The sequence below is a fragment of the Accipiter gentilis genome, chromosome 10 (assembly GCF_929443795.1).
Source record: "Accipiter gentilis chromosome 10, bAccGen1.1, whole genome shotgun sequence".
NCBI lineage: Eukaryota > Metazoa > Chordata > Aves > Accipitriformes > Accipitridae > Astur > Astur gentilis.
The window spans coordinates 5,638,399-5,659,050 of NC_064889.1; the positions used below are offsets into that span (position 1 = coordinate 5,638,399).

A 20,652-nucleotide genomic window follows, 5' to 3' on the forward strand; every position below is an offset into this window, starting at 1 on the left:
TTAAAATAGCTAACACAAGCAGGCAAGCTACAGCCACTGTTCTTGACCAAAAAAAATAGGATATTATTTCCAGGAAAGCTCCATTACCAGTCTTAACACATCTTACAGACTTAAGATTTGTTGCAAGCACCAATAATCAGCTCAACGCGTAAGACGAGATGGCAGCCTAGGATTATAAAAACAAAACAAGCAACAGGACTTTGAAAAGTTTATTTTTCCCCATTTTGTGCGCAATGGTAATTCAGAAGTTCTTTAACAATATTGATCTAAAGGAAACAAGGAAGCAGCAGCTTGTAGAACACAGAAAGAAATGTTGCCCTATTCACCAAAAGCAGAGTGCAGGAGGAATAAAGCTCATTGTCCCTCCTCCAACATGTTGTTAGACTGTATAAAAAAAGCTGGGATGCTTACTTTATAGAGTGACACTAGAAGTTGTTACTCAAAATTGATTTTAATTCTGAAACAACCAGCCTAAACAGTCTTAATTGAAAGTAGCTAAGAGAATAATATCTATTAATAGAATTAAGCTTTAAGAAGCCTGTTTCTGGCAGTAGGGATAATCCTGTGCTATAGTTCTGAGTTTTAAAATATACATTTTATTGTAGGGTGTACTAATGGAAGCATACCTTAAGGCATACAGATCACAATGACTCATATGATGATCTGTATGTGATGAAGAAGGGAGGGAAAAGAGTTGCTTTTGTACCCATTAAGCTTCGTAAGCAGGGAAAAAATAGTCTTGGATCCCCTTGAATAGGGATGAAATGTGTTTCTGGAACATAGGCACCAGAACCAAACCTTCAATCTGTCTTAATCCATTTAGGACTAGTCCCTTACATTCAGAATTTCTAGAATAAAATTAATAGTCAATACAGTAAGACACACTGAACAGACTATGCATAAAACTACAACACAAAAAGCATTCTAGCAGAAGTCATGAAATACTTAGTATAAATTTGCAAAGTTAGTACTTTCCCCTCACAATATAGGGCAGAAGTAATTTTGTATAATTTACTCTCATTAGAACTCTGTTGTGAAGTGTGTTTCAGAGAGGAAAGCTTGTAAGAATTATTTTGGTATATAGATTTGAAAAATAATTTTACTTCAACATTAAATCTCACCCCTTTCTGGTTAATGGCTATGGGCTTTTTTTAAAATACACAACTAGATTAAATCTCTAGAATATTGTATTTCTTTATTCATGCTCTTGGAGGGCAAGGCTATATTTAATGAATCACCAGAGTATCTAAACTGTTTTTTTTCATTGCTTTTAACATGAAATTGCTATTTTAAGTTATTTTATACCCGTTTCTGTTCATGAAGGTCATCTTGTGCTATTGTTAGGCTGAAAACCTATCTTTTAAATTTCAGTAAGATCAGTAAAGTAGGTTTTAACCATTAAGGTGCTTTTACATTTCACTAATTCTGCTACTGGTTTATTTGCGTAATTTTTCGTTGTGGAAAGTAAAAACCTCTAGTTGAAATGAAAAATGGTACACAGTTACAGTGCCGATAAAAGAATTCACTTACATAAAAATGTTCACCAGATAGAAAAAAAAATAAATAAATAACACAAAGCACTTAGAAAAGTCCACTGAAAGCAGGCACAAGCATCATTTGTAGCCATTTGGACTAAATTTATTAATGGAGAAGCCCTAACTAAAAAGTTTGCTCTCTTAAGAGACAAGCAAACTATATGCATATGGATATCAGGTTATATATAATGTACTTTGTGTGATGTGTCCTTCTGGAGTTATTAGAATGAGAAAAGCTTAGTCTGTGTCCTGTACTCTGCGGCAGATCTCCTCTGTGAATTCCGAACACTTGGCGCTACCTCCCAAGTCTTTTGTCAAGACCTGAAAGAAAGAAAAAACGGTATTACTAAAATGTTTTACAGGTCTAGTCTTGTCTCTGAACAGTTCTATATGTTCACCTTATACGTTGTGTATGGATACTAAATAGGGGTCAGAAGGAATAAATCAAGTTTCTTATAGCCATCAATAAGGACTCTGCAGACTGAAGCAAGTAGAGAAGACTTTGGGCAAACCTCTCCAAAGTCCCCTGGCCACATAACAGTATACTTAACAGATTGTTAAGTATTTACATTTTCAGTAAGCAGTTTGTCCTTTTTAAGTAAAATTCATATATGAAGGCTCAGCACAAAGGCAACAAATTGAGAGTAATTCAGTAAGGTTTTTGGGTCTTGTTGTTTGTTTTGTTTTGTTTTGTTTTAAAAGGAAACCCACACAGAAAAAGCACACATAGCTCTTAATGCTGCCATGTTAACGGTTCTTTAAGTTTGCTTAGTTTAGCTAAGAGATGGAAAAATGCAGAGTTAAAAGAAACTTTTTCATCAAGTACAACTCCTGTCTGGCAGCATTAAGATAGTAAAATTCAAAAAAAAAAAAAAAAAAAAAAAAAAGGTGGGCAACATTGCTTGTCCAACCTAGCTAGATTAAAGCAGTCTAGGAGATAATTTAAATTCATTAGTTTTCCCCTTACATGACACACACACAGATCTTAATTAAATGGCTGGGGGGAAGGGAGGAAAGGGAGAAATAGCAAGCATGAGAGGCAATCAAGGTTACTATTTTAGGATCTTGTCATTTTAACTGCATTATGCTTTTTTCAATTTAAAAAGATTCTCTCCCTTGTGAGCATATAATCATAACATTGTAAGTAACTAGTAAACAAGTAGCCATGTCACAAAACTTGCACTATGTTATCTTCCATAGAATTACTGACCTGCAGATGGAGGATTTCATTTCCAGAGCAGTAAATGGGAACTTTACAGGAGCACCTCTTTATTCACTTGTAAGTTTAGATATTTTTTTTTAACTGGCTTCTACACACAGTAAGATAGCTGCAAATAGACCACTTATGAAATTATGACAGCTTTTTGTTTAAGCATGCTTGTTACTTTTAATTACAAAGCAGCTTATGCTCCTGCCCGAGATAGTTGAACCACCATGGCTAACTGCTAATCCTCTTTAACTGCAATCTTCAGGATCTTTCCAGCTATGTTTTGAAAAGGTGGATGTCAAAATAGATGAGTGAACCAATAATGTTAAGAGCACAAATTCAAGTCAGGTTTTAGAGCATAAGCCCCCCCCCCAAAAATATCCCATAATATCCCATTTTGAGTCTTGCATCTGGAGACACTTATTCCCAAAGGGAAATAACATAAAATCTTAAGGGAAAAAGTAAATACTGGATAAAAACTGTTCTTTTGTAGTCCAGAAAGGAGTGAAAGCAGTTAGGAGGAAAAAAAGAAAATAATTGACCTGAAAAAATAGGAGCAAAAGTATTACAGTCAGGACTGAAATGCTATAAATAAAGTGGATGATTAAGCCTATGAAAGGCAAATGAGTGTCCTTCACTTCAGGATCCAGACTTAAATATATATGCTTTGTATGCATTATCAACTTCACAAGTGAAACATCACTAGTTACTTAAAACTCTAATCCCCTTGAAAAACAGCCATCCAGCTCTAGCTTTTAGAGTTAACAAAGCTGTGGAAATGCAAGATGAGCATTACTGAGACACAAGGAATGCTACAGCATGTCCTTATTACTGAGCTAGGCAGATTTAATACCACCAAAGATAATATAATTACTATCAGTGAAGGATAGCGGCACTGCTCACATGTCACACTAGCACAGCAGGTCATCCACTGTTCTGGTGTTAATGTTCTATGTTAATTTTTGCTGTGATACAATATGATTTTAATTCACTGCATTTATTTGCACACCCTCATATTACCTTTCCATCTTTAATTGTATCAAAGCAAGCTGTCTCAATTTTTGTGGCATGTTTGTGTAGTCCCATGTGACGCAACATCATTACAGCACTCAGAAGAAGGGCAGTTGGATTTGCCAAATCTTTTCCTGCAATGTCTGGTGCCGTGCCATGAACCTAGAAATAAAAGTGAACCTATCTGTTACGATGTCAATATGCTGATTAAAATGTCCTAGGCAATTCAAGTGTATGCAAGCAACCTGAAACATAGTCCTTGAGCACAAGCATGTTAAAATAGGACTGACTTCACTGTGATACAGGTAGTGGAAAGGATATAGGAAAGACCAGAACAATTCAGTTCAAAGGCATCAGAAAGGGGGAACTAGATCACCTAGTATCTGCCAATTGTGACCCTCAAGTTCTATTTCACAGAGGGTATTTATCTTATGAAAAAGAGGGAAAACAAAGTGTCAGTAAAAGGACATGCAAAAACCTCTGTGTAATACATACTTTATAAATACTCTCTCTGGGTAATGCTTCAGCGTCTTCACAGTAAAAAACAGTTTTACAGAGAACTTGGTTAAATGACAGCCACATTGTATGTCATGCAAAAATTTTAGATTCTCAGGTTGAGACAAAGTAGTTATTACTACTATACCTTGCATAAGAAGACTTACCGATTCAAAAATTGCAACTCCATTAGCACCAATATTTCCACTTGGAGTTACTCCAAGACCCCCAATCAGTCCAGCACACAAGTCACTGAAAAAAACCCCAAACCCAAGAAACAGGAAAACCCACAAGTTTTTCCATATACAGTTGCCTCTCGGCAAGGTATTAAAATATTTTTTGTTTCTCATTTTATTGCAGCAGTAACTTAGCTTGTATACCCACACAGTCTGTGAATAATATTGGGAAAGAATAGATGCTGTTAGCCACTTCTACTCCATTGAACATTTGAAAATTTGTAGGACTACTAGCAGGAGACAATTTAATAAAGGAAATTTCAAATACTAGAGTAAAGCTGATTAACACACAGGCACAGCAAAAGGTACTCAAAGCACGGAAATAGTCTCAAAAACTAGCAAAAATTGTAATGTACAGTTCCCTGTAACTATCCAGAAGTCTTATTTCCTCTGAAGAGGCCACGGAACTACTTTTCATATGTAAAGTCCTTCTAGAAAACTTAGAAGAATTTTGCTTGGGTAGGTGAATGAATAGTAGTTTTAAAGTTTATTGCACGTAGCTTAAGGAACATGTTCTGAGTGACACCAGACTAGCTTTCCCCCTCTGTTTACTGAACAGCCAGTAAGTCACAAGTCTGACATGAGCAGATCATCAGACGTAACCAATCTGCATTTGCTTTCCTCCAAAATTAACATGGGGAAGGACAAACCAACTGTGCCTATAGTCATTATACTGTACCCTCAAAGCTGAACATACTGATAAACAAGGCTCTTAAAACTCTTGATATTTTAGCATACTGTTTTATTGCCTACAACTTAGCTAACCAAGGACTAATAAGCAGAAAAGTTTGGATGACCTTGCAGAACAATATTTTAAGTTTAAGCTAAAATAAACCAATTAGCTTTAGTTGTATAGAGTCTGAGGGAAAAAAATGGATACAGTCTACATTTGTTGCTGTAGGTATTTAATGCTTCAAGGTAAGAGATCTCCTTCTGTACCTATTCAGTCCAAGAAGCCTGTTTGGCATTATGTTCATGCTTTAAAAAAGCACTGCAGGTGAGACTTTCCCCAGTGACAGAGTGCCCTTCTTCAAGAACAGACTCAAATTTATTGAAAATTTTTTAGAAGTATGAAATTCTTTATGGATTTTCTATGAGAACTTTAAAATGGGTGATACAGAACTAGGTGAAGTGAGTTAAAATAGTACTGATCATGGGACTCATCTGATTTGATCTCTTTTAGTTAACAGCATAACAGCTGCTGTGAGGGCCCTGTGGACTCCTCTACCAATTCTTAAGGCAATTAAGGCAAGAAGAATTAGTTGGAGTCTGATTTTTATTAAAGGTGACAAACAGCCTTATCATAGAGAAAGTGTAGTTTTAAGAGAAGCTCAACAAGCATTTCTTCTTATATGTAAGTTACCTTTACATTTATTATCTGTACAAAAACAGGAGATAGATTCTAAGACGTAAATCATTGTTGAACTTTTAAACAAATTCTGATTCAAGCTATTTTCTCAATCTCCCCTTAGAGATGCAAGGAGAAGCAATGTTATGTTATACACTTAAAAGTTCAGGTTAAGATGCTTAATTTTACATGCAGTATTTAATTGAATTTACACTCTACCTAAACATTTACACTCTACCTAAACATTTTACAGAATGGAAAATGTGTGCTGATGGATTTTGCCTTCAGAACATCAAGTACCTCTAGTATTAATGTTATTAAAATATAAAATTTAATTTGAAGGTGAGGGAAAAATACAATACATAAAACAAGAGCTGGTATGACATTAAGAGGCCATACATTTCATTCTTCAGTGACTATGCAGAATTATTTAACTGTGTGGCTAGCTTGCTGTAAACATCATGGTTCTACAGTCATTTTATACAATCTTTTATACATCTATTTTAGTGCTTAAGATTAGAAAGTTTTTTCCCAAACATCTAACTAAGCATTCTTTATTACAATTTAAGCCATTAAATTCTTCACGCATTTGGAAAAATTTCTCTTCTGCCCCATCTGAACACTATTCATAGCCTCCATAAGCTATCATATAGCCCCTCCCAAAAATATATTAATAACTGAAGTGTAATAATACCATCCTTTTCTCCCATTTAAAGTCTGATTTATAAAGTTTTAAACTCTGGATGCATAAAATCATCACCATCTGGCTACCATATAACCTGAATAACTGTCTGGAAAGTAACAATATTTTACACATTGGGTCAGTTTAAATAAAATCTCCATACCTGAGGATGTCACCATACAAGTTTGGCATAACAAGCACATCAAATTGTGATGGATCTTGAACCATCTAGAAAGAAGTGTATTTCCATTAAGGTTAAGAATTTAAATGAAAAAATATCCACAATTAAAACACATAAATACTCACATTCAGACACACAGTATCCAGGTACATTTCATTAAATTTAATATCTTTACAGTTTTCTGCTGCCTCCCTGCATTTTCTCAAGAAAAGCCCATCAGACATTCTCCTGCAATTAAATAAACAAGAGAATATTGCAGTTATTTTAAGTAAACAATACTGAAGATAAAGAAAACTGCATGCAACAGAGTATTAAACAAAAATATTAGAGTGCAGAAACTTAATTTGTGACTAATTATCCCTTATGTTAAATATAAATAATATTTAAAATATATATTATCAGAGAAGTTATGCCTTTTAAAATTCCTCTTAGAATTTTTGTATCAGTAGTTTAACAGGCATACTTTAATTCTCAGAATGACTCGTATTCATTTAGTAAAGGCTTACTGAGTTTGTAAAGGTGGTGTCACATAGTATCACACATGTTATGACTCAGTTCAGCACAAAGTGGCTTGGAAACTGTTAAAGACACTAGCCATTTTCATCCTCAGTTTTTAAATTCATTTTTCTAATTTAAGACTATTTTTAAAATAAGAGCTTTGCAAGGAAAGTCATAGGATTACTACAAACTTACTAATAAAAACATTAGTACATAATTATTACAGCCCTATCAGTACTGGGTAAGTATTGCCTATTTTACTTAGGAGGCATTTACTTTACTTATTTCCCATTTTACTTACTCCCAGTAGCATCAACAGTCGTTATACATTTGAGGAAAATTTTAAAAGTTATTTATAATTAAATGCATATTACTATTTCTTGTTCTTCTCAAAAAAGAAGTGTCAACATACATAATATTTGCCTTGTGCACAGCAGTAACATGGCTTCTCTGATTATTTCTGGCATACTCAAAAGCAAATTCTGCAATACGCTTGCTAGCTTCTTCTGTAATGAGCTTGATGCTTTGCACAACACCTTCAACAATCTGAAAGACAATAGTTGCATTGATAGTAAAAACGTAAGCTCATTTTTCAAGTCAGTAGTATGAATGTTTGGAACAAAATAGTAGAATTCTGAGTGAGGCAGTCTCAACAATGCATTTCACAATAAAATAACTTTTTTATAGGTAGCAAACTTAAAAAATGCCACCCAACCTCTTAGTACTAGGCCATTGAGATGGGCAAAATTATCATTCATGAAATGCAGAAAACCCGCCAGAAACACAACACTTCCAGGAACATACCACATGCTCAATTCCACTGTATTCGCCTTCTGTGTTCTCTCGAATTGTGACAATATTCACATCTGTATATGGGGTTTTATACCCTTCAATTGAGACACATGGACGTACATTTGCATAAAGGTCAAAGGTTTTACGAAGAAGCAGATTCATTGATGGATGCCCTGCAGCAATTGGGGTCTTTAAAGGCCCTGAAGAGAAAAAAAAAAAAAAGAATGAATGAGAAGATAAACCCCTCCATGAATTTTAGAGTTGAAATTCTAGGTTAAGTGGGACTCTTTCAGAGGATCTCCAAATTCCTATTTAACCCTTTTGCTGAAATGCCACACGAATTCTCTGTGCTGTACAGTACTACACAGTGATATTAATCAGCTGTTTAAAGGCCAAATTGCAACCCTTACACGGAATAGTTTTTACAAAAGGTCTTCACTGAAAACAACATAAAAAGATACTATTCATTAGGAATATAGTTGTATCAGTCACATTAGAAATGCATTCTGCATAGAGTCCAAAGGTTGGTATGTAGTAATACCTGCCTTTAATGTACTTCCTAGAAGATCTATGAGAGTTATGGCTTTGAAATTAAGGACTGTTTTAAGATTACAGAAGACTACCTGATAGGCTGTCCCCTATAATTAGCCATTTTATTGTGCTACAGATGAAGGACTTCGACTTTAAATCAGACTCACGATAAAAACAACAGTATTTAGTATCTTTGTATTAACCCCTAAAGTACCTTTTAATCCCATTTTGTTTTTATCCATAGATTCTTTGGCATCTGGAGGTATCATCCACTTCCCTCCTGGTCCTTGGATAGCTGTAACATTCCTCTCTTCCCACTGAATAGGAGCCTAAACACATTTACTCTATGTTAACTTACATATCATGACTTTTGCTTAAAGTTTTAACTTCCCTTTCACAAAAAGGTGCATGAGGAATTTTGTGCAGGCCTTCCTAAACTATTTCTCTCTGGTGAGCGAGAGTAAGCATGAGATGTTTGAACTCAAAAAGGAACAATTAAAAAAAAATGTAATTAAGTGAAAATGAAATAGTATGAGCAACGTATCATCATAAACTTGAATACTCAATGCCTCCCTAGGTGTCATATACACGGAAATCATTAGAATTGCAAGATACATGCTATTTCTTTCAAGCTCCTAAAGCGGTTGAGTTCCTTGTATACAAGAGACAAGACATTTGAAAACTGAATTCATTGAGAACTCATCATCCATACTGCCTGGAAGACAGTATATAACAGAGAGATACATATATATGTTATCTAACTGAAAATCTGCAAATGTTCCACAATGCTTTCTGAATTTGCATTCACCACAGGAATCTTCTAAGTGGAGACAGGCTGCCACCCATTCATTTCATTAGGAAGGACCATAAAGGAAGAGGTACAAGGGCTTTCATAAGCAAACAGAACCAATCTAAGCATAATGTACTAGATAATCCCCTTTAAAACAAACAAATCTGATTAAGTATTGCGAACATGCACTCACACACAAACTTAGGTGTTACTCCTCCACACATCCTGCTTGACTCCCCAGAAACAACCAAAACTATTGTAAGGTTTTCATACATAACTAAAGAGAACTTCACTTTTTCCAAATCTAAGTCAGTCGTAATAGAAAGGGAATATGCCTTGGTACTGTTACTAATGTGGAACGATTTAACAGGCATCTTTCATCTTTCTTGAAGAGCTGTATTTCCTTTCAAGGAAACTCAACAAATTCTGGTGAAGTTCCTCAAATAGGTAGTAAAACAGTTCTTGGATATACTTAGTGAACGAATGTGTTTGGCAGTGCAGCAGTTTGGTTTCTAAGAATAAGCCAGTCCTTTCACAGACACTTTCATCTGCGCTGGAAGTCACAATGAATGAAAGAACATCTTCTATGAGTTGCTCAGGATTGCTACATCAACAAGATAATTTCATATGATATATTGAGTTGATATTTCCCAAAATTAAACACCGCGTTTGCTCTCAACTCTCTACTCTTCTGCCAGCTAACAGTTTCAAGCCCTGCCTTGATATCACAATCCTATCTTTTATTAGCTGAATCTTCAGACTCCTATTGTCAAGAAGTTTTAATAGCTTAAACATGACTTGATCTTTTGGAAGTTAGAGAAAACATTTTAAATACGGCTACTTGTTGTTGTAGTTGTAGTTAAACTTACAACGCTTACAGCAAGATAAATACGACTTACTTTGGCAGCATCAAAGATCTTCATGACAGCAGCAGAAATCTCGGGTCCTATGCCATCTCCTGGGATTAAAGTTACTGTTTGTACCTAGGTAAAGAAGTATCAGTAGTACAACAAATGAATGCTTGTCTTCTACATAGATAACATTTTCATGTGTTGTAGGAACCAAGTAACTACTAGAAAAGAAAATAAAGTTTCAGTTACCAAATATTCACTGTGAAGAATAGCAGTACTGGACAGAGTGAGAATGACCAGCTTGCTTTCAAAGGGAGCGTGCAAAAGTTTTGAGAGAATTGTTTAAAAATCTGCCTACTATCTATTCCTATTTCAAAACACAGAGATTTAACCTGAAAGGCAGGTTCCTGCTCAGCACTCCTTGAAATGAATGATCTCAGCAAGCTTGCTTCTTGAAATTTGGAGAGGACATAATATTACCTAGTTATGGCTCTGCTACCCATGTGTCTCCAATATTATCAACACGATGCATAATACTGACACATGCTAGAAAAGCATAAATTTATGAAAAGCTACATTCACCTTAAATAAAAGTCATGCATATCTAAACTTCTCAAGTGACTTTGTAAAAATCTCAGACCCATTTTTAACAATACCAAGTTATTTTCCTCCCACAATGTTCTCAGTCTTGTTTCTTTTATCATAGTCAAACAGATGAAATAAATTGCACAGCCGATGCTCACTGAATAACAGGAAGAAAGTACTCTGCTTTGATAAAAAAAAAAAAAAATATGATCACTATTCTAACTGTATGTGCCCCAGCTCTTTTTGTTTTATTTAAAGATTTCCAACAGTTTTGTAAGGGCTCGTTATTACCTACAAAAAGGCAGCTCAGATACAGCAGTATTTGCAAAACCCCCAATTAGAATCAACTCACAAGATATGTTTCATCCTTCTCCGCACAAAATATTCAGGATTTCAATATACATTGACTGATTCTTTAACTAATTTGAGCCAAAGAAATTCACTGTGCACGACAAAAGAAGCAGAGCTTCAGATAAAAGAACACTGCTGTTGAGCAAGCGCATAACTGATGGAATGCCTCAAGATTAGTTTGTGCTGTCTTGCGTTGTTGCATCACAGCATAGCAGGACTCCACCTGAGCAGAGCTGCAACAGTAATGTGGTATAAACAGAACCGGAGGTGCCTCACCTTCTAAATCTTTGTATAACGTATGAAATGTGAGCAACCCTTCAGTTTCTTTTCTAGCTCTTCTACCTGCTGGTCTGCAAAACTTGTAATTAAAAGCCACAGTTCCTCTTTAAAATTAAGACCTGCTTAAGGGTGCATGCAGTCGTGCTGAGCCCTGCTTCTGCCCGAGCAGTTTTCAAGGCTGCCTTCACTGAAAAAAAAGGCCCGTGGGCACTTCAAACACATACACATAAAGAAGGTAAAACATCTACAAGGAAATACACAATCAGTGTCTAAAATACTTTAAAGAGGGCCTTGAAAAGGCAGAAGTTTAGATGCAAGGTATTCTAAAAGCAGCAGTAAAGTAAATCTAGCGCTTGGAGGAAAGTCTGCAAAATAAAGAAAATGAGAAGCTTCTCAACAAACTTTCTACTGTGCCCAATATTTGCCCATTTCCAGATGAGTTTCAGAAGACTGGCTTATTTTGTGAAAAGTTTTCATGCCACCTCTATCTTTTGCTAGAGCCTTTTGTGTTATCACACTTTAATACGCAATTGCCAAAGACAGCAATTAACCAATAGAAATCCAGCATGGCATTAAGAGCGTATATGTTCACTTATTTAGGCCTTATTTTTTGAGACTGTAATAATAACAACAGCAATCTTATTAAAGTCAATTTCTGAACCCCTTTCTTGAGAAACTTCTTAAAAGAAAAAGAAGGTACTATTATACTCACAGCACTACCAAAACTTCTGGTCACCTGTTTTTGGTTTTTGAAAGCACCTAGCAATCGAGAAACCTGCAGGAATATAAAACAAAAAGAAGCTATTTTACTACACAAGTGGGATTTTAAAAAATTAACAATATTGCAGCAAATCTGTATTTTAAAATCATATTGCTTTAAATTTCCTATCTCAAACTCGTATAAAAATCCAAATGAAACAAGAGAGTAACACTTTGCCAAGTTGCTCTCTAACATTCTGTGCACTGACACTTCATGTGCGTATTCTTAGCACAAGGTAAACCCAGGACAGCCCCGCTTTGCAGTGCGCTGTACTCTCCTGTCTTGCCTGGGGGTGAGGGAAGGTTACCGCACAATAACCTGAGCCCTCACATACTACACATTTGAAATAAGGTTGCAGTAACTCTAATTAAATAGATGGTACGCTAAGGATTAAGATCTGTGGAAAGCAAAGTGAAAAATCGAACACTGTCATTTACAGTTGGGTGGCGAGTATCTTTACACATTTTAGGAAATGTTTCCAAAACTACTTTGCATTAGTGTCACTTCCATCCAAACTGTGGTGAATTTTGTTCTTCCACCTTTTACATCTGTAGGTTTTGTACTGTTGCCTTCTGTGTGCCTGACAGTTTTTAAAAAGCATAATCAAAATGCACATTAGAGACAAAATTCACCATAGCAACAAGTCTACACAGCATAGTCAAAGAATTACGCTTTCTAACATCTGAATATGACAAACTGGCATTAAGCTGCAAAACTGGGATGATTACCTCAGCTTTACCTCTTGCCTAGCTGAGCACCATGGACAAAATCCCCAATTGTATCAGTATTGATACTTAACTGCAGAAAAATCACAGTCTCCCAATCTTACCCTCCTCTCTAGGATTTTTCATGCCTCTGCGACTTAAGAGTCAGAAGACTTGTAAGTGTAAACAGACTCACACTGCTTCAATTCTACCATACTCACGTATCTAGTCTGTCTGCAGCAATCAGGCTAGATAGGAATGTACCTGACAATTTGTATTCCTCTCTTGTCCAACTTGTATTTGTTCTCTCTGATCTTTACTGGCACGTATGCTTAAATAGAGCTGTATGGCAAAAGTGACAAACTACGTTGGCGCTAATAGAAACAACCAGAAACAATACAATTCCCGTGTATGTTCTAATGAATGCTGTGGGAGGAGTAATTTAAGCTAGAATTTATCTTTACTTGTAACCCAACGTGAGATGTACAAGGTCATTGCAGCAGGCAAGCAACGTTTACCATAGCAAGCCACATGTTTGAGGCAGCAGCTGGAGCAATTAAACGCAAACGTGAAGCTGACAAGCCTAAGTGCCCTCGTGATACAGTTCCTGCATACTAAGTCAGGATTCACACTCCAGAGTAGCCCTGGAAAGAGAGCGGTCTGTCTTGCCAGAAATCACGGGCCTGGCAGGTTATGCTCAATTCAACATCTGTAACGCTAGCAGAGAATCGGGCTAAACAAAACCGATCCATTCTGACCTCAAAGTCATGAGTCGTGAGATTGACTCCTGACAGTTCTTCCATGTTTTAAGCACATACACGAAGTGGGGCTTCCTCCATGAGTTAGCCTCCAACAGGCTGCTACTTAAAAGACGTGAAAAAAATTTCATTTGCTCAAGGCAAAAAGCAGCAGCGTCTCCGCGACAGCCCTAGGAATCACGGCTGCGTTTCGGCAGAGATCAGACCCAGCAAATCCCACAGGACAGGGAGCGGGCCCGAAAGGAATTGGGCAGAACGTTGCACGGCAGCTCTCGTCTCCCCAGGCAGACTCCGTCACGACAGGCAAATGACGTTTTTAGCCGGTGCTGTCGGTAAGCCGCTCACGATCGGTCCCGGCCGGGTGTGTGGGGTGTGTGTGGGGGGGAATGCCCGGGGGCTGATCCCCTCCTTGGCCCGACTTGGCCCCCGCCAAGGCGCTGACCTCTACGGCGCGACCTCCCTCCCCGCCGGGCCGCGGCCGAGAGGGCTGGCGCGGCGCTCCGCACGCCCCGGCCCGGCCCGGCCCGGCCGTTCGAGTAACGGCCCGCCGCGGACCCTTCCCGCCGCCGCCCCGGGGGTCCGGCCCGGGGAAAAGGGGGGTGGGGTGGGGGAGAGAGAGCCCACCGCCGCTGGGCCGCAAGCCCTGCGGCCCTCCGCCCCTCGGGAGCGCTGCCAGGGCCCGGCGGAGGGCCGCGACCTTGGCGGGCGGCCTTCGGCGGCGGCAGCGCCTCAGGCAACACCGAGGCCAAGGTCACCCAGGCGCGCGCGGCGGGGAAAGGGCTTGTCCCCCCTCGCTCACCGTAGGCATCCACGCGGCTGCAGCCATGATGCTCCCAAGCACCGCGGGCTCGCCGAGGCCCGAGAACACCCGCGCTCGCCTCGATACCGGAACCGGCGCGCGGAGAGCAGCACGCCCCGCCCCCGCGGCCACAAGAACACGCCCCCTCCCGCCTCCTCGCGGCTCCCGCCGCTGCGGCCGCGCTCCCTTGGCTCCCGCCCGCCCTTACTCCGCCCTGAGCCTGAGGTACCGCGGGGAGCGGCCGGTAGCTGCGTGACAGCGGCCCCGCCGGGCCCCGCCTGGCCGCGCTGCTGAAGAGCCGTCGCTCTTAGCGGTGCGTGAGGTGCTGGGGTGGTGGACTCGGCCCGGTGCCGCCGCCGGAGGAGGGAGTGCGGCGGGGAGTCCCGGGTGCGGTGTCTGAGGAGGTACCGTTATGGCATCTACGCAGCGACAAATACAACCAGTTTTCCAAGCGGCCTCCCGTTTTGAAGCGTTTGATGTTTCTGTAAAATCGCAGCCTCCACAATTGGGTCGTTTACAGGGGAAAACAAATAGTTGTTTAAAAAAAAAAAAAAAAAAGCGTCAGGTATTTGTTGCAGCAGGGAGAAAAATCCACGCCCTCTAAGGTGTCAAAACCCAAAGTTGTTGGAACAGGTGCAGTTTAAAATGTGTGCTTGCCTTAATTGTTGAGGTACTTGTCTCACTAATTTAAAAAATGTTGATGATACCATGTGTGTTATAAATTGAGTCTTTCAATTATAATAATCAATTAATGTTTTTATTAATTATAGTAAGCAGGATATGAGCAAAACCAGCGCTGGGCGACAGGGGAGTCTCCGCTCCGCCAACTGCCGCGCCTCACATTCAAAACACCCCCCTTTTATCAGTCCTTTAGTTCCGCATCCGTGTTCTTAGTGGAGTATTCTGCGCATGCCTCAGTTGTTACTAGGGGTCTTTTTTTCTGCCTCCTGGTAATCGTTGAGGCTGAAGGCTGAGGTCTTCCTCGGCCACCTTTGGATAACCTTTTTCCTTATATGGTATAATTCTTAGAACGGTTTTGCAAGAGTCCTTGGCAAACAAGTCTTGCGATTTATCGTTGTCTTCCGGGCGTATACTCAACTTATCTCTCTGTTTCCTGTTAAGCAAAGCACTTCAAGCAACAGCTTATGCAAGCACATTTTCTATAAGTTACAGCTTCCTGTTAAGCGAAGAGTCTCTCAAGCAACAGCTTATGCAAGCACATTTTCTATAAGTTACAAAGCTGTTTGATAAACAAGTATGACCTTTAACAATTCCCCCCTCTTTTTATTTATTATTTGTTTAGCAAACACTATTTTCATGCTCTATATAGCTTTCACTTTCTTCATCACAAGTAGCTACAACCGGGATATAATTAGTTTTTAATAACAGCAGTTTTGTTGTGTCAAAGCGATCTTGAATTATTTTTAACAAATATTTAATAATACATGGTCCGAAGGTTAATCCTAACACTAACATTATTATAGGACCTGCCAAAGTAGAAAGTAAAGTTGTTAACCAAGGAGAAGCATTGAACCAATTTTCATACCAAGATTGGTTGGCTTCCCTTTCCTTTTTTCTCTGTTCAAGTCTTCTTTTCAATTCTAACATTGAATCTTTTACAATTCCTGTACGGTCGACGTATGAACAACATTCTTCTCTGAGGGCTACACACAGTCCTCCGTCTTTTAGGAATAATAAATCTAGACCTCTGCGATTTTGTAACACCACCTCGGATAGTGAGTGAACAGACTCTGCAAGATCATCAATGCCTTTTTGTACTTTTTCTAAATCTTCATCTACTGCTGTCTGGAGATCTTGCATTTCTTTTGCCTTTACTAGGGAGGCTACTCCCATTCCTGCTCCACTTATAGCCAGGATAGTGGCGATGGTGATGGCAGTTACTGGTTCCCTTTTTTCTCTATTATTATCTCTCTCAAAATATTGTATTATTTCCTTAGAGGCATGATACATGATCCGAGGTAGGATCAATACCTGAACACAAAATGTTTTTTCATATTCAAATAGAGTTAGAGATAGACAAGGGGTAATTCCAATATCTGAGCAGACCCATTTTGCTCTTCCAGAGGGTATTACCCATTTTGACCCTTGGGTTTTATGTTGTGAAACCGAATAATTGCTAATTGTTTGATTGCACAAGGATTGGTAGCTTTTGGGTACCCTGTCTATACATCGGCCTTGTCCAGTCACCATCTGTAAAGTTAGACCTCTAGTACAATTCTTTTCTCCCCAATCACATTCCTGAGGGTTTGTTCCGTTTGACCATCGAATTTTATTTGCTTTTCCTATTGCTTCAAAATAAGGTGGTCTTACATTATAGCACAACCAGCAGTCTTTTGCTAACTCGGGTTTAGTTGAGTTTAGTGCTAAATACGAAGTTTGCATCATATTCCATAAAGGATCTTGGGGCTCAGATTCATATTCTACTATTGCTATAGGAACAGTTTGATCTATTTCCTGACTAGACACAGTTGGTGGAACTGGATTCAGGACTGGATTTTGTCCTATTTGGTAGAGGATCAGGGGGTGCTGTTTCCTTTTTAATTAGTACTAGGTTGCCTCGATCTCGTCCTGGCTCCCAGTGTCGTATTCCCCATGTTCTCCCTAACAGCCAGCCCTGATCCTCGGGTTGGGTAATATTTATAAATACAAAACTACAGGTGCCTAACTTGGTTGTTTCACCAGAGGGGCCTCTCCAGGAAGGCGTGCATCCGGGTGGACCAAACCCAGCACTAATGTATTTGTCTTTTCTTTTCGGAGTCCAATCAGAGGCGACTGTCTCACAGCCCCAATACGCACAAAAATACTCTCCAGGGTAATTACAATATGATTTCCCAGGATTGGAGCTAGGACACATATAAAACGCGGTCTGGTTTAAAACTTTTCCACAATGTTCTATATCTGTTAAGTTACATAGTCCTACAGCAAAACTTGGGGGTCCCGTCATGGTTTTGGATTGGATCACTTCATTATCATTCCATCTTATAAGGGACCATTTGAAAGGTTCATGAGGATGATTCTCGGATGTTACTGGTGTAATAAGTATGTCCAGACAAAAGATGATTATTTGTAATTTTACCATTCCATTACCAGTCCAGAGGCAGTTCATCCATTGCTTTTTGTGTATCCCGTTGTTCAAGCTGTTCTCTCCATAATTTATTCCTCCTCTGCCTCGCTCGTCGACTCGGTTGCTTCGAGCCACGAGGTGTACCATCTTCTCGGCAGCAAGAGAATTCTTCAGGAGAGTACTTGCTTTGCCTTGTGTGTTTATTCACATAGGCGTTCCACTTTTTAGCTTTCACAAATGGGGTACAGCATGGTATTGTTTGAATTCCTTTCCAGCACTGGATAGTTGTCACTTATCTTCGTAAAGTTAGCTTTGTATCACCTGGTGTGCTAACTATTTTCCAGTGCGGCGGAGCTACTGGCCCTTTAATCCGACTGGCATGGGTCCATCCTCGTTCAGCAGTTCGGACAGCTGTTTCTGTAGTAAGCAAAACAAGATAAGGTCCTTCCCATTTAGGTTTCAAATTTTCCTCTTTCCAGGCTTTCACCATCACCCATTCTCCTGGTTCAATATTGTGTATCTTCAGATCTAACGGCGGTCGTTGAACTAAAAGACCCTTTTTCCATAACATATTCCTATGCTTAGATAATTGGTATATATATTCGTTTATCATATTGTCTCGTATTAACACATGATCTTGTGGTTCATCTATTCTATAAGGCATTCCATACATCATTTCAAAGGCTGAGATTCCCAGGTCTGCTCTAGGTCTGGTTCGTAATATTAATAAAGCCATGGGTAAACATTTTACCCATGATAGTTTAGTTTCAATGATTAATTTTGTTAATGTATTTTTCAATTCTCCATTCATCCGTTCTACTTTTCCTGAACTCTGGGGATGCCATGGGGTATGATGTTCCCACTTAATTCCCAGGATATTTGTTAAATCTTGTACGATTTTTGACACGAAATGAGGTCCTCTATCCGAATCTATTACCTCGATATTTCCATATCGGGGTATAATGTGTTCCAATAACGTTTTTGTGACCTGATTAGCAGTTGCTCTTGAGGTAGGGAATGCCTCTACATATTGTGTTAAATGATCTACCATTACCAATAAATATTTATAACGTCCAACCTTAGGTAATTCTGTGAAATCAATCTGAACTCTGGTAAATGGTTTATATGTGGGTGGCCGTCCCCCAAAAGATTTTCCTTTTATACAGGTTCTATTTACTCTCTGACAAGTTCTACAGGTAGCTGTTATGGTTTTAGCAATATTATATACTCCTATACATGAATACAATTGTTCAAAATAGTCTATCAGTGCTTGTGTTCCCCAATGTGTTTTCATGTGAATCCTTGTTAGAATCGAATTGGCCACTGCCTTAGGCAAAACTTCTCTACCATCAGGTAGGACCCATTTATCATTTATCTCTTGTACTTTCATTTATTTTAGCTTTTCTGTTTCATGTCGTGAAAAACTATATAGTTTTACACTATCAATTTTATTATTTAGAGTCATTGTCTTATTTCCTGCCACCCTTTTAGCTTCCTGATCTGCGACATTATTTCCTCTAATTTGATAAGATAGTCCCTTTTGGTGACCTTTAACATGGACTATGGCAATTTGTTCTGGTCCTCTTAAGGCAATTAAAACTTGTTTTATAAGTTCAGGGTGTATCAGGTCTTTTCCTTGTGAATTTATAAAACCTCTTTCTTCCCATATCTTTCCAAACGTATGTACTACTCCATAGGCATATCGTGAATCGGTATAGATGGTACCTATTTTCTGTGATAAATATAATAATGCTTTCCAAAGAGCATATAATTCACACGCCTGAGCTGACCAATTAGCACTTAAAGGTCCTGATTCTATTATTTTAAATGTCTCGTTTTCCATTTTAATTACAGCATATCCAGAAACTCTTCTTCCCTCTACTATTCTTGAAGAACCATCAACAAACAATTTTTCTCCTTGTTCTAATTCTTCCTCTTCCAAGTCTGGACGTATTTTTGTTTGTTGTTCTATTGCCTGAAAACAATCATGAATCAGTTATGAGTTTTTCCCAGTATATAAAAATTCTGCAGGGTTTATAGCTCCTGTAGATTTTATAGTTAACTTAGGTGACTCTAGAAGTATTCCTTCATATTTTAAGAGTCTATTATCTGTTAGCCACTTTTCGGCTTTTTGTTGTAATATTCCTTGTATATTATGAGGTGCATATAGGATGATTTCCCCGTTAAAGGTTATCCGATTTGTCTCTTCTAATAATAATGCAGCAGCGACAATTATCTGTAAACATGTTGGCCAGCCCCTACTGACCGGATCTAATATTTTCGAAAGATACCCCACGGGTTTCTTCTGACCGGCCCATTCTTGAGTTAATACTCCAAAAGCAGTTCCTTCATGTATATTCACAAACAGATGAAAGGGCCGTTTCAAATCAGGTAGGCTTAGTACTGGGGCTTGGCTCAATTCAAGTTTCAATTTCTCAAATTGTTCTTCTTCTCCCGGTGTCCACTTAGGGACTTTGTCTTGAACTAATTGATTATACAAAAATTTGGCTTTATAACTGTAATTTTCTATCCACTGTCTACAATACCCAAATAGGCCTAATACCTGTCTAATTTGTCTTTTGGTCCTGGGCATATTTAACTCCAGGATCCCTTTAATTCGTTCTGGGTCCAATATCTTTTTCCCTTTGAATAAATAATGCCCTAGGTATTTGACCTTTTCCTCCACAAACTGCAGTTTGTCTTTTGAAACTTTTAGTCCTTTTTCTGCCAAAAAGTTTAATAATTTCACGCTATCTTCTAATACTTTGTCTCTTGATTCTCCAGCTATTAATAAATCATCTACATATTGAAGCAAAATATTCTCAGGTTGCACGTGAAAGTCTTCTAATAATTTTTCCAAAGCTTGTCCAAATAAATTGGGAGATTCTGTGAACCCTTGAGGTAACACAGTCCATCTCAATTGTTGCTTCCTATTTGTCTCAGGATCTTCCCATTCAAATGCAAAATAATCCCTACTTTGTTCAGCTAGGGGACAAGCCCAAAATGCATCTTTTAAATCTATAACACTATACCATGATTTTTGTGGTCCTAGTTTACTGAGTAGGGTATACGGATTAGCTACTACCGGAAAGCGTGTAATTGTCCTTTTATTAATTTCTCTTAAATCATGTACTAATCGGTACTTTCCATTGGGTTTCTTCACCGGCAAAATAG

At 38.6% G+C, this 20,652-nt stretch overlaps 2 protein-coding genes across 3 annotated transcripts in view; one reads left to right on the forward strand and one right to left on the reverse strand.

Annotated features, from left to right (window-relative positions):
* Positions 1 to 195: 195 nt before the first annotated feature.
* Positions 196 to 14,497, reverse strand: IDH3A (isocitrate dehydrogenase (NAD(+)) 3 catalytic subunit alpha). Of its 2 annotated transcripts, none has more exons than XM_049813256.1 (11): positions 14,394 to 14,497; positions 12,109 to 12,147; positions 10,206 to 10,289; positions 8,731 to 8,845; positions 7,998 to 8,185; positions 7,606 to 7,739; positions 6,821 to 6,923; positions 6,678 to 6,742; positions 4,416 to 4,500; positions 3,763 to 3,915; positions 196 to 1,856 (listed from the first exon to the last, which is right to left on the reverse strand). In XM_049813256.1, the coding sequence occupies exons 1-11, from the start codon at positions 14,418 to 14,420 to the stop codon at positions 1,773 to 1,775; spliced, it is 1,077 nt and encodes a 358-aa protein (XP_049669213.1). In that variant the 5' UTR covers positions 14,421 to 14,497; the 3' UTR covers positions 196 to 1,772. The 2 variants fall into 2 exon arrangements, with proteins under 2 accessions (XP_049669213.1, XP_049669211.1); XM_049813254.1 differs by having other exon boundaries at positions 12,085 to 12,147.
* The window catches only part of CIB2 (calcium and integrin binding family member 2), a 65,234-nt gene continuing 58,482 nt past the window's right edge, over positions 13,901 to 20,652 (forward strand). The window contains exon 1 of the mRNA XM_049813263.1: positions 13,901 to 13,926. The gene's annotated coding sequence lies outside the window, so the exon portion shown is untranslated. The remainder of the gene's footprint in view (positions 13,927 to 20,652) is intronic.

Coding starts and splice junctions, on each gene's coding strand:
- IDH3A (XM_049813254.1), bottom strand. CDS start 14,420: ATGGCTGCAGCCGCGTGGATGCCTACG. Junction 6,924..7,605: donor GTGCACAAGGCAAATATTAT/GTATGTTGACAC, acceptor ATTTAATTGCAG/GAGAATGTCTGATGGGCTTT. Junction 3,916..4,415: donor GAGTTGCAATTTTTGAATCG/GTAAGTCTTCTT, acceptor TTTTATTTCTAG/GTTCATGGCACGGCACCAGA.